This window comes from Terrapene carolina, unplaced genomic scaffold (genome assembly GCF_002925995.2).
Source record: "Terrapene carolina triunguis isolate 2854851 unplaced genomic scaffold, T_m_triunguis-2.0 Scaffold212, whole genome shotgun sequence".
In the NCBI taxonomy this organism is placed as follows: Eukaryota; Metazoa; Chordata; order Testudines; family Emydidae; genus Terrapene; species Terrapene triunguis.
In genome coordinates this window covers 754,465-768,315 of record NW_020664563.1, presented here as the reverse complement: position 1 = coordinate 768,315, position 13,851 = coordinate 754,465, and the positions used below count along the sequence as shown (strand labels likewise).

The following is a 13,851-nucleotide window of genomic DNA, read 5'->3' as shown; positions in this document are numbered from 1 at the left end:
ATGCTATTCATTTCCCACAAGGAGCTAGCACGGAATCAAATGGCAGGAATTCCCTTCTACTGGTGAGAAGAGTGCGTGCGCCTGGAGAGCGAGGAGCTGCCTAGTGTGACCAGAAATGGAGGGTGCTGCGTGGAATGGGATTCCAGGGCAATACATTCAGACTGAGCAGCCAGAGGAAGTTTGTAGTGGTGACAACTATTAGACTGGAATAATCCCCACCACGTCCTGTGCGCTGCAGGAAGTTAGACTGGGGGAATCTTAAAATCTAGCCCAAATCCAGTCCCTATTCTTCCTCCATGAGGGCAGCAGCTCTGCAAGCAGTAGAGCTGGTTTGGCTCTGCGGGGGAGGATTCCAGGGGTGTGCAGCGTGTGCCTGCTCTGGACAGTGCAGAGCTCAGCTTTGCAGTGGTTCCTGCATGGAACCACTCTTCTTCTTGCCTGCAGGGGGAACCATAGAGGCCAGGCCAGCTGTTCCTTTCTCCCATCCTGGTACCTGGTACTAAGTACAGAGCAGAGTGTGAGCAGAATGGTTCACTGCGCACAGTTCCAGACAAAAGCTGCAGCCCTACCTCTGCACAGGTACAGGACATGTCAGTTCTAGGGCACCCCATGTCTCGCTGCCCCCTCCACAGTTAAACTTGCCTATTCTTCTCCTGCCCTGTTTGCTAATATGCTTGAGTGTAAATAAATAAATACTGTGACTCTGGACTTCTACCAAAGCCTCCCTCCACAAGATCCCTAGCTTTCCATAAACAGCAGCTAATCAAACCTCAGAACCCCCTCCTCTGTGAGGTAGGGCAGGGGTTAGCCCCAATTTACAAATGGGGACACTGAAATACAGGTCAAGGAAGTTATTCCAGATCATACAGCAGGTAAGGCCCTGTCCTCCTGGCCCCAGCCCTGCTTGCTGGCCACCAGGCCATACTGCCACTCCCAGACATCACCACCCGTCTGCCCAGCTTCCTTCGCCTGCCTGCCCTGTCCCTGCAGGATGTCTGTTCACTCGCTGTCATTACCAGGATGATGTCAAACACTGCCCAGGGCCATCATGGGACGTATCAGACAGGGGAAGAGGCTGGGCAGGGTGCACCAGCAAGGCTGGGAAGGCAACGGGCAGGGCAGCGTCACAGGGTTCTGGTAAAACGTTCCACTTGAGGAGTATCAGTGTTGGAATTACGCCCGGGCTGAGCCCTCTGCAGTTCTAGGAGTCCTGGAAAGGTCAGACTAACTGCAAGTGGTAGGGCCTAGTGCTGGAGCTGGGTATCCCCAGCTGTTTACCTAGTAATAGTGATAGTGGTGAAAGCTGCATTTGTATCACCAAACATTTCTGCCTCCTTGCTGAGGCTCAGGGACTGCAGCTGTGAGGCTTCTGGGAGCTACTGCAGTGATTCCACGATTGCTCTCATGGGGTGGGCTGTCTCAGGGACGGTGGGAGCAGCGCTATAGAAGGGGTTGGTCTGATTCCCTTGCTGTTGTCGAAGGTACCAGGGTATGGAGGAGCTTTTGATATGCAGAATCCTGGTGTCCATCACTTCACAGTCTATCTGCATCATCACCTCGTAGTCCTGCCCATTTATCACATTCTCTGAAAAAGGAAAGGGCAGCATTAGCACCTCAGCAGCATCTCCTTTCTGTTATGTTGGCCTGAAGTTTGGGAAAACCCTTTGAAACCAGGATATAAAGATACTTTTTAAGGCCTTTGGACCCAAAGAGTTTTCATAAACCATGTGCATGCAGCCACCTCTGGGGTGTGTAAGGCCCAGGGAGTCTTAAATCCGGGCCTGAAGAGCAGACACCTCCATGCTACCCTCCAGCAGCAGCTATAACCAGCTCGTGCTCCACTACCTACAACCTGCTGTGGACACAGACCATGGGAGATGGAAAGTTTGGGCATTCCTGTGTGGCCTTTTGGGTTGGCCCATTGTAGAGAGAGGGGCCTGGGCCCAGGGTCCATCTCTAAGGTTTGGGCAGTGGCTATAGCTGGATATGTGCTACACATGCTCATTTGCCTTTGGGGACAATAGCACTACTTGAAAAATGTTTTAGCATAAAACTCAGGGACAGGACAAGTCACCATTTCAGCTGGGAATACAATCCTCTGCCCTGCACCAACCCTCGCAGTCAATCACCCTGCCAGGCCCTGAACCCACGGCACTTCCATTGCCTAGAGAGCTTGTATGTTCACAGAGAGGGGCTAGGCTCTGAGCTGGCTGGGGAATGCAATCAGTGGGGTGCTTACTGTCCAGGGTTTAAAGATGTGTGTGTGTGGAGGAGAAGGACATCTGAGTCATTGAAAACAAAGCCAGTGTCTCTGGGGATCTCTTAGGTTTTTGCCTTTGGAGCTAGGACTCTAAAGTAGTCAGCTGAGTTTGCTTTCTGTGCCTCAAGAAGGAAGATTGTGCAATGGAAAATGTACGGATTAGAGGCATGAAATACATGTTACCAATTTTACTGCTTTCCTGAATTAACTTTGATTCTAGCTGATGGCTCACAATCGGGGCTGCACCCCTTGTGCCACATGCCACCTGCAGCAGTCATTATATCAAATATGTCTGGTGCAGTAATGAAAAAACAGGAGATAACCTAGTCTAAGGGGCTGACAGGCTGTGAAGAAAATGGAAATGTTTGATTTCCCTTGCACTCTGGGTGTGCTGCCCTGTGAGCAGAGCCAGGGGCTAGCTGTGACTGCCAGGCTGCTGGGAACTCAGGCTGCTGCTTCGAACACTGGACAATTGGCTAATACTCCTGTGAATGGACTCTTCGCTCGGGGGGCTGCAGGAGCTGGCTGGGGGGTGTGGGAGGTGAAAGGTCTGCAAGGCCTGAGGCAGGAGTGTCCCCCGTTGGGACTTCTCTCCTGCTCATTTGGCAGCTTTAACCTCTTGCCTTCTTCACCCCTAGGCCCACCGCCAGCTTGGAATGTCCTTGGCAGTGCTGCTGGTCTGTCCCTCTCTTTCCTGCACTCCTGAAACTCATGGGCAGGGGAGCTCCAGCACCAGCAGGGGTGTGGTTGTGGTCTATTCAGTCGCCACTCTTCCTGTACACCTCAGCAAGGAGCATGCTGATAACGGGACTGACTGAGGGAGAGGGCTGGATGGCACTCCCATAGCCATGCAAATCTCCAGGGTGCCTTTGGAGAGAACCTGACAGCTGTGGCAGTAGTGCATGAGGTGACAGATGGCTTCAGGCTCATAGGAAGAAAAGTGGGTCAGGGTTGTTCCATTGTCTCATATACCAACTGATAGAGAAACTCACTCTCTGCCCTCGGCCTGCACTCCTGATATGGCGTGTCCCTCCACCTCTACCCTCACTCCCTTTACTGGAGCTTGACTTAGCCCTTGGGCCAGCAAACACATCAGCAGCTCCCACTGGGGAAACTGGGCACTCTGTGGAACTAGCAGCAGGAAGCAGCTGGGAGACAGGCTGTTGGCCAAGGTAATGCTGGCAGGGGTCTGGAAGAAACTGGCTTTGGGGAGGGAGTCACACAAGGAATGGAAGGCAATCTGCCCGGGCACAGACTGCGTGTGGGGTTAGAAGGAGCCTAGGGAGGTGGGAGGAGCCTCTCCCTGTAGTGGGGACAGAGCAGAGGGAATAGCATGGTTCCCTTTGATGTGGAGAACTCCTCATCCTTTGTGCTCTTGTGGTTAAGGCTAGGGAGGACCCAGACTGATCAAGAAAATGGAGCCCCCAGCCATGCTGGGCAGGGAAACTACTTGCATTGTAAGCTCTTGGGGCAGGGACCACCTCTTCAGTCTGACTGTGCAGAGCCCAGCACAGTGGGGCCTGATCTAGGATTAGGGCCCCAGGCACTACTGCAATACAGATGCTAATAACAAAAGGAAGCAAACTATATGAACAAGGGGAGTACACCCATATGTGTTTGCCGGGGGGGGGGGGGGAGGAGGAGGAGGAGGCTTTCAGTGCCTGGAATCATAGAACCATGGGGTTAGAAGGGACTGCAAGGGTCATCTAATCTAAACTCCTGCCAAGATGCACATAGAAGTCAGGATTCCTGGGTTCTACCCCAACTGTCAAAGACCTGCTGTGTGGATGTCTCTAAGGGTGAGTTTTTCCACATGTAAATGGAGGACTGTATGGGGTTGTTTTGAAGCTTAATTCATATTTGTCAAGTGCGTGGCAGTCCTTGTAAGAAAATGCAAATATTATCGCTATTAACAGAAGAAAGACATCATGGTTTGTGTGCCTTGGAAAAATGTCTGTCTGTCCTTGGAATTCCCTAGTCATTTAACATCACACACACAACATTTAACCAAACATTACCCACCAATTTTTTGCTTATCAGGCTCAGAGCTAAATCCACACTTCAAGGAGACAACGAGTGAGTACAGGTACGGCTGGCACACTAGTGACAGCAATAGTTCAGGGTGCTTATGCATTTCCATTTTAGACCTTCAGCTTCTATTGTCAATAGCTTTCTGATTCTTTCACTTTTAAGGATAAAATTCTCAAGGCCTACTCTGTCATGGTGAATCACCATGGAAAGTCTGAGCAAGATGATTCAGCCACTCCTGAGAATGTGGATAATGGATACAATAATGCTTCCCACAATCTTTTTTTCACCAGCTCTAACACCAAACTGTCTGGGAAGAGACAGCTGATGTTTTGCAGAGAAAGAGCCACTAAGGTGAAGCTTTCAGAGTTTGGGGGAATTCTATTTTGATTTGGGTGAGTTAGGCCAGGTCTACAGTACCATTTACTTCAGCATAATTTATGTCGTTCAGGCGTGTGAAAAAGCCACCCCCCTGAGCAACGTAAATTACAGTAACCTAAGCACCGGTATGAACAGTGCTGTGTCGGTGGGAGAGCTTCTCTGCCAACATAGCTACTGTTTCAAATGGCAATGGATTTATTATGCTGATGGGAGAGCTCTCTCTCGCTGGCATAGGGTGTCTTCACCAGATGTGCTACAGCGGCACAGCTGTGCCGCTGTAGCACTTTTAGTGTAGACTAGCCCTTAGAGTCTGAAAGGAAGGTTTAAAATCACACTCAAACAGGCTGGTACAAATGCTGGAAGGCACTGCTAAGGCTAATGCCAGTACAGCTGAACCAACAATGCTGCGGGTGGGAATTATTTGATGAAATGCCCTACTGCAGATTGTAGCCATGATCATGGCCTACACTTGCAGCTGAAAAAGTTCAAAGCTGGCTTAGCTCCCCCACTCCTGATGCCATGTACATTCATAGATTTCAAGGCCAGAAGGGACCATTATGATCTTCCAGTCTGAGCTCCTGCATAACACAGGCCAGAGAGCCTCACGCAGTGACTTCTGCATCCAGCTCTGCTTGAGTCAGAGCAGATCTTTCAGAAGGAGACCCCCCAGTCTTGATCTACAGATGCCAAGTGATGGAGAATCCACCGGGGTCTCTGCACTGTGCATTGCTAATCCTTGGTGCCATCCAGTCTCCCTTCTCTGTAGTAGCCTAACGTGCTTAACCCAATCCTTGCTCTCCAACTCCCAGTCAGCTCAGCCATGTACCACTGAGCCCTGTGCCCAGAAACCCTCTATTGCCTCATGCAGTGAGGTGGACAGCCTGGCAGGCTGGCCAAGAATCGGCTGGGATTGAAAGCCCCAGGTCTCAATATTGTTCCCATTCCTGTTAATCTGCTGGAATGTTTGCACTTTCCAGTCTGCATTAAACTTAGCTGCTTTTCACTGACATAATGTTTAGAAACACAGAAGGGCTAAGTTGCTTCTAATGTTTACTGCCCTGAGTTATCTGTGACTGATAGTTTTGCAGGGTTATGTAAGTGAAACAGGTCTGTGTAAAGGAATTTGTATTTATAAATAGATTTACTGCTCCTTTTTACACTTCATAACATACAGCCCTGTGTGCTATGCCACCTCAGGACAAAACTCCAGAACCTGTCTGGTTTTTAAAAATATCTGTACTTTGTTTTTATGCTGAAAACCCGTACTTTGTTTTTTATGCCACTTTAGCTTGCATCTAATTAGTTGTTAGCATTGCTTAACCAAAGGGCTTTTGAAAACCATTATTCAGAACAATTCAGGACATACATCTCTACCCCGATATAACGCGGCCCGATATAACACGAATTCTGATATAACGTGGTAAAGCAGTGCTCCTGGGGGGGAGGGGCTGCGCACTCCGGCGGATCAAAGCAAGTTCGATATAACGCGGTTTCACCTATAACGCGGTAAGATTTTTTGGCTCCCGAGAACAGCGTTATATCGAGGTAGAGGTGTATAATTTGGAAGCAACAGAGGGGGAGAAAGACCTGGGTGTATTGGTTGATCACAGGATGACTATGAGCCACCAATGTGATGCAGCTGTGAAAAAGGTTAATGTAATCCTTGGATGCATCAGGCGAGGTATTTCCAGTAGAGACAGGAAAATGTTATTACCATTGTACAAGGCACTGGTGAAAACTCATCTGGAATACTGTGTGCAGTTCTGGTCTCCCATGTTTAAGAAAGATGAATTCAAACTGGAATGGGTACAGGGAAGAACTACTTGCATGATCAGAGGAATGGAAAATCTACCTTACGAAAGGAGACTCAAGGAGCTTGGCTTGTTTAGCCTAAGCTAACGAAGGCTGAAGGCAGATATGATTGCTCTCTATAACTACATCAGAGAGATTAAAAACCCTCTGGGAGGGAGAGGAGTTATTTAAGTTAAGCGCCAATCTTGGCACAAGAACAAATGGATATAAACGGGCCTTCAACAAGTTTAGGCTTGAAATTAACAAAGGCATAGCATGCAAGTCACGGGAGGTGATACTACTCGACACTGGTTAGGCCTCAGTTGGAGTACTGTGTCCAATTTTGGTCAACACTGTATAGAAAGGATGTAGAGAAACTGGAAAGGATCCAGAAGTGAGCGACAAAGATGATTGAAGGGATGGAATGCAAGTCATATGAGCAAAGGCTGAAGGAACTGGCTATGTTTAGTTTGGAAAAGAGGAGATTAAGGGGGGACACGACAGCAGCCTTCAAATACTTGAAAGGCAGCCATAAAAAAGATAGAGAAAAGTTGTTCTCTCTTGCCACTGAGGGCAGGACAAGAGTCAATGGGTTCAAACTACAGCACAGCAGATTTAGATTAAATCTCAGGAAAAAAGTCCTAACTGTAAGAGCAGCAGGACAATGGAACAGACTGCCTAGGGAAGTCATGGAAGCTCCTTCACTGGAGGTTTTCAAAGAGAGGCTGGATAGCCTTTTGTCTTGGATGGTTTAGCCACAACAAATCCTACATCTTGGCAAGGGGTTAGACTGTTGTGACTGACCCTTGTGCTTCCTTCTAACCCTATGATTCTAACATCTATTCATGTTTCTCCTGAAGCCTGTAGAGTTGAGCTCTGAAGTTGCAGGAGGGTTGGTGTGGCCCTGTGGAGGCAAAACAGCAAGGACAATGGGACAACCCCTTTTTCTCCTTCATGACACTGTCTCCACAGAGCAGTACTGACAGATCAGGAATTTCTGAAGGCATGACCAAACTCCATGTAGCAAGCTTGCAGATCTCTAAAGTCTTTCTGCATACAAACTTAACCATATAGATTAAGCTAAATGGAAATAAACCATGCGTAAACCAAAATAAGCACATCTACAAACAAAGTGGCACCACGGCTACTAAATTATTTTAAAAACACACCATTAGTTAAACTAATGCAAGTGTGTGCAGACAAGGCCTCATAAGGCCACACCATGACAAGTTACCGTGAAAGCTGCCATTCCTCTGGTTAAATGGGCTGAGTCTCTCAGATAGAGAGTACTAGGCAATTGGTAAGAGGACAGAATAGGACTCAGGAAGGCTGGTCGTATGCTTGGCGAGGAGAGCCTCCTTCGATGACTTTGGCCTCCTTGTAGACAGACTCACTAAAGACCTGTCTGTAGAAATTGTATCTGGGAGGAAGGGAACTCAGGAGAACACACCTACTGCTCACAGAACTCCTGCGTCGGGCCATAACAACAACAACATGAGAGAAGCCAGGAGAAGGAACATCAGTTGCCGCTACAATCCAGCAGCAGCATTCAGGATCCAGAAGCTGTACCAGTTAAACTGTCCTGAGGCTATGAGTGAGATCCTCGACAGGCCCTCATCTTACTGAGCAATCCCATCAGAGAGACTATTCTCGAACTTCAAGGGTGTGTTTGACTGCATAGCTCAGAACGACATGCAGCTTCCAGGGTGCCTTCATACACTACCCTGGATGACTGTGCAGGGGACCTGGAACAAGACTTTACATCATGAGAAGTAATGACCAGACTTACTAAGACCAAAAACACAGCACCAGGAAAAGATGGCATTCTCTATAACTTCCTGAAAAAATGAGATCCTGGCTGCCTGGTATTAACTGCCATCTTCAACAAATGCAAACAATTCTGCCATACCCCCAGCTCCTGGAAGAAATCTATGATGGTGCTCGTCTACAAGAAAGGCGAGCGAAATGACCCCAGCAAATGGAGACCCATCTCTCTCTGTTCCACTATATACAAACTGTATGCTCATTCAGACCCTGTTTACAATCAGAAACAAGCTCCGCACAACCAGGACACACCAACTCAAAGCGGCACCAGCCCCTGCCAGAACAATGGATGCAAAACCTGCAGACATATCTCCAAATACCCCCAAGCACAAACCTTTCAAGATCCATAGTTCCTACACATGCTTGTCACAATATGTGGTGTATTTCATCCCATGCATCAAATGCCTCAATAACAACTATGTTGGTGAACTATCTGAACAAGTATGTGGGTGAACCAACTCACAAACAGGGAAGAATTAGTAGGGGAAGCAAAAGTGGATGGGAACCTGGGAGGCAGTGACCATGAGCTGGTCGAGGTCAGGATCCTGACACAAGGAAGAAAGGAGAGCAGCAGAATACGGACCCTGGACTTCAGAAAAGCAGACATTGACTCCCTCAGGGAACGGATGGGCAGGATCCCCTGGGAGAATAACATGAGGGGGAAAGGAGTCCAGGAGAGCTGGCTGAATTTTAAAGAATCCTTATTGAGGTTGCAGGAACAAACCATCCCGATGTGTACAAAGAATAGTAAATATGGCAGGCGACCAGTGTGGCTTAACAGTGAAATCCTTGCTGATCTTAAATGCAAAAAAGAAGCTTACAAGAAGTGGAAGATTGGACAAATGACCAGGGAGGAGTTAAAAATATTGCTCAGGCATGCAGGAGTGAAATCAGGAAGTCCAAATCACACTTGGAGTTGCAGCTAGCAAGAGATGTTAAGAGTAACAAGAAGGGTTTCTACAGGTATGTTAGCAACAAGAAGAAAATCAAGGAAAGTGTGGGCCCCTTAGTGAATGGGGGAGACAACCTAGTGACAGAGGATGTGGAAAAAGCTAATGTACTCAATGCTTTTTTTGCCTCTGTCTTCACAAACAAGGTCAGCTCCCAGACTGCTGCACTGGGCAGCACAGCATGGGGAGGAGGTGACCAGCCCTCTGTGGAGAAAGAAGTGGTTTGGGACTATTCAGAAAAGCTGGATGAGCACAAATCCATGGGGCCGGATGCGCTGCATCTGAGGGTGCTAAAGGAGTTGGCAGATGTGATTGTAGAGCCATTGGTCATTATCTTTGAAAACTCATGGCGATCGGGGGAGGTCCCGGATGACTGAAAAAAGGCTAACGTAGTGCCCATCTCTGAAAAAGGGAAGAAGGAGGATCTGGGGAACTACAGGCCAGTCAGCCTCACCTCAGTCCCTGGAAAAATCATGGAGCAGGTCCTCAAGGAATCAATTCTGAAGCACTTAGAGGAGAGGAAAGACATCAGGAACAGTCAGCATGGATTCACCAAGGGCAAGTCATGCCTAACTAACCTAATTGCCTTCTATGACGAGATAACTGGCTCTGTGGATGAGGGGAAAGCAGTGGACGTGTTATTCCTTGACTTTAGCAAAGCTTTTGATACGGTGTCCCACAGTATTCTTGCCAGCAAGTTAAAGAAGTATGGGCTGGATGAATGGACTATAAGGTGGATGGACTATACCTGAAGAAAGCTGGCTAGATCATCGGGCTCAACGGATAGTGATCAATGGCTCCATGTCTAGTTGGCAGCCAGTATCAAGCGGAGTGCCCCAAGGGTCAGTCCTGGGACCGGTTTTGTTCAATATGTTCATTAATGATCTGGAGGATGGCGCTGACTGCACACTCAGAAAGTTTGCAGCTGACACTAAACTGGGAGGAGTGGTAGATAAGCTGGAGGGTAGGGATAGGATACAGAGGGACCTAGACAAATTGGAGAATTGGGCCAAAAGAAATCTGATGAGGTTCAGCAAGGATAAGTGCAGAATCCTGCATTTAGGATGGAAGAATCCCATGCACTGCTACAGACTAGGGACCGAAGGGCTAGGCAGCAGTTCTGCAGAAAAGGACCTAGGGGTTACAGTGGACGAGAAGCTGGATATGAGTCAACAGTGTGCCCTTGCTGCCACACTGATTGCCAGCAGATCGAGGGACATGATCATTCCCCTCTATTCGGCATTGGTGAGGCCTCATATGGAGTACTGTGTCCAATTTTGGGCCCCACACTACAAGAAGGATGTGGAAAAACTGAAAAGAGTCCAGCGGAGGGCAACAAAAATGACTTATGAGGAGAGGCTGAGGGAACTGGGATTGTTTAGTCTGCAGAAAAGAAGAATGAGGGGGGATTTGATAGCTGCTTTCTACTACCTGAAAGGGGGTTCCAAAGAGGGTGGATCTAGACTGTTCTCAGTGGTGGCAGATGACAGAACAAGGAGCAATGGTCTCAAGTTGCAGTGGGGGAGGTTTAGGTTGGATATTAGGAAAAACTTTTTCACTAGGAGGGTGGTGAAGCACTGGAATGAGTTACCTAGGGAGGTGGTGGAATCTCCTTCCTTAGAGGTTTTTAAGGTCAGGCTTGACAAAGCCCTGGCTGGGATGATTTAGTTGGGGTTTGGTCCTGCTTTGAGCAAGGGGTTGGACTAGATGACCTCCTTCCAACCCTGATATTCTATGATTCTATGAAACCATACAATCACTACGATCTCGAATGAACTCACACAGAATAGTGTAAAGACACTCTATTACCCATGGGCGAACGCCTTTCACAGAACGATCACTCCATATTTGACCTCAGTCCTTATCGTCAAATGAAAAAGGCACTGGTTTTATGGCTCATTACAACAATTTGTAACCTATTGACTCTCCTTTGACCTATGACTGCAGTGGGGTTAATTGCCAACTTTTCTCTAAGTGGTGTTCGGCAATATGTGTTAACCCCTTATGCTTGACAAGCTGTCCCATATTGTATTTAGCTGTGACGCTCTGGTTACCTTTTCCAGTCTGAAGAAAAGCTCTGTGTAGCTCGAAAGCTTGTCTCTTCTACCAACAGAAATTCGTCAAATAAAAGATATTACCTTCCCCACCTTGTCTCTTACATACTAATCTAGCAGAGAGAGGCCTAACACAATCCAATGGCTGGAAGTGGAAGCTAGACAAATTCAGACTAGAAATAAAGATGTACATTTTTAACAGTCAGGGGAATTAACCACTGGAACCATTTACCATGGGTCATGGTGGATTCTCCATCAAGGCAATTTTTAAATCAAGATTGGATGTTTGTCTAAAAGAGCTACTCTATTTCAAACAGGAATTAATTGAAGGAAGTTAAGAAGCCAGCAAGTTAAAGCAGTATGGCTTGGATGAATGGACTATAAAGTGGATAGAAAGCTGGTTAGATCATCACGCTCAATGGGTAGTGATCAATGGCTCGATGTCTAGTTGGCAGCCAGTATTAAGCAGAGTGCCCCAGGGAGCTGTCCTTGGGCAGTTTTGTTCAACATCTTCATTAATAATCTGGATGATGGGATGGATTGCACCTTCAGCAAGTTTGCGGATGACACTAAATTGGGGGGGAGAGGTAGATACGCTAGAGGGTAGGGGTAGGGTCCAGAGTGACCTAGACAAATTGGAGAATTGGGTCAAAAGAAACCTGATGAGGTTCAACAAGGACAAGTGCAGAGTCCTGCACTTAGGACGCAAGAATCCCATGCACTGCTACGGGCTGGGGACTCACTGGCTAAGCAGCAGTTCTGCAGAAAAGGGCCTCGGGTTTACAGTGGATGAGAAGCTGGATATGAGTCAACAGTGTGCCCTTGTTGCCAAGAAGGTTAATGGCATATTGGGCTGCAATAGTAGGAGCGTTGCCAGTAGATCGAGGGAAGTGATTATTCCCTTCTATTCGGCACTGGTGAGTCCACATCTGGAGTATTGCGTCCAGTTTTGAGCCCCCCACTACAGAAAGGATGTGGACAAATTGGAGAGAGTCCAGTGGAGGGCAACAAAAATGATTAGGGGGCTGGAGCACATGATTTATGAGGCGAGGCTGAGGGAACTGGGATTATTTGGGCCGCAGAAGAGAAGAATGAGGGGGGATTTGATAGCTGCTTTCAACTACCTGAAAGGGGGCTCCAAAGAGGATGGATCTAGACTGTTCTCAGTGGTAGCAGATGACAGAACAAGGAGCAATGGTCTCAAGATGCAGTGGGAGAGGTCTAGGTTGGATATTCATTAAGAAAAACTATTTCCCTAGGAGGGTGGTGAAGCACTGAAATGTGTTGCCTAGTAGGGTGACCAGAGAGCAAATGTGAAAAATCGTGAAGGTGGTGGGGGGTAATAGGAGCTTATATAAGAAAAAGACCCCAAAATTGGGACTGTCCCTATAAAATCGGGACATCTGGTCATCCTATTGCCTAGGGAGGTGGTGGAATCTGAATCCTTAGAGGTTTTTAAGGCCCAGCTTGACAAAGCCCTGGCTGGGATGTTTTAGTTGGGGTTGGTCCTGTTTTGAGCAGGGGGTTGTACTAGATGACCTCCTGAGGTCTCTTCCAACCCTAATCTTCTATGAATCTATCATTTAGTGCTATGTCTGTGTTATACAGGCCACACTAGATGATCACATCACACAATACTCCTGACTTTACAATCTATGAAACCCACAGTGGGGCTTATATTCCCAGACTGGACTGGAATTTGGAGCAATGCAAGCTCCACTAAAGGTGAGGGCTCTGGCTTCTCACAGCTTAGGCGTCTGTCTGTCAAACCAGTACAGTTCTCCCCAAATGTAGCTCACTTGCAGCCCATTTGCTGTTTAAATTTCTGCAAATATTCTCATTCATACTATGCTCAGTAGTCTGGACAATGTTTCCATCGGAAGAGCTGCTATGCATTACCAAATAAGTCTTAAACATAGCAGTGGTACTGTAATAGCTATGGAGACAAAAAACACACTCATCCCAAGAACATATCAGTGGTTCTAAAATGTTTACAAATGGGACAGATTTGCCTTCTATGCTGTATTGCTTGAGGCAATAGAGAAAGTATTATTTGCTTTTTGAGCCAAATCACTTTTCTTTTAAAAAACAAGATGCGTTTGAGCCCCTTTCCAGAAAAATTATTTTCAATGGCCTTACCTAAGTGGTAAAGCTTAACTGTCCATCAGACACCAAGGTGAGTTAAAATGGACCCTTGGAGCATTCAAGTAAAGGTACTGTTCCTTCCCAGGTCTCCTTGTATGTCTCCCACTGAACGGGATTGCTAAGAATACAAACAATGGGCCAGATTGCGGGGTCCGATTAAGATGTGCTCAGCACAGGGCTTGGGGCTGCCACCTTTTCTCCCCATGAACCCTGGCCCCCTGTATACTGGCTGCAAGGGTCTCCTAGGTACTGCATTGCTCGCTCCTGATCACGTGACCACAGCACTCATGAACTGGCCACAGCCCCTTCCCACACACCAGCACTGTGCCAGAGCCTCACAAACAGCTAGTGAACTGACCAAATGAGTGAGGAGGAAGTTTAGATGCAAAATTACCCAGTGTGACAAAGTTCCTCCTCT

The 13,851-nt window shown here is 47.5% G+C and overlaps 1 protein-coding gene across 2 annotated transcripts in view; it reads right to left on the bottom strand.

Moving 5' to 3' along the window:
- Positions 1 to 725: 725 nt before the first annotated feature.
- Positions 726 to 13,851, bottom strand: part of ATF6 (activating transcription factor 6) — a 367,785-nt gene continuing 354,659 nt past the window's right edge. For both annotated transcript variants that reach the window (XM_026656216.1, XM_026656217.1), the window contains one exon: positions 726 to 1,585. In XM_026656216.1, the coding sequence (XP_026512001.1) occupies positions 1,377 to 1,585 (209 nt within the window). In that variant the 3' untranslated portion in view covers positions 726 to 1,376. The remainder of the gene's footprint in view (positions 1,586 to 13,851) is intronic.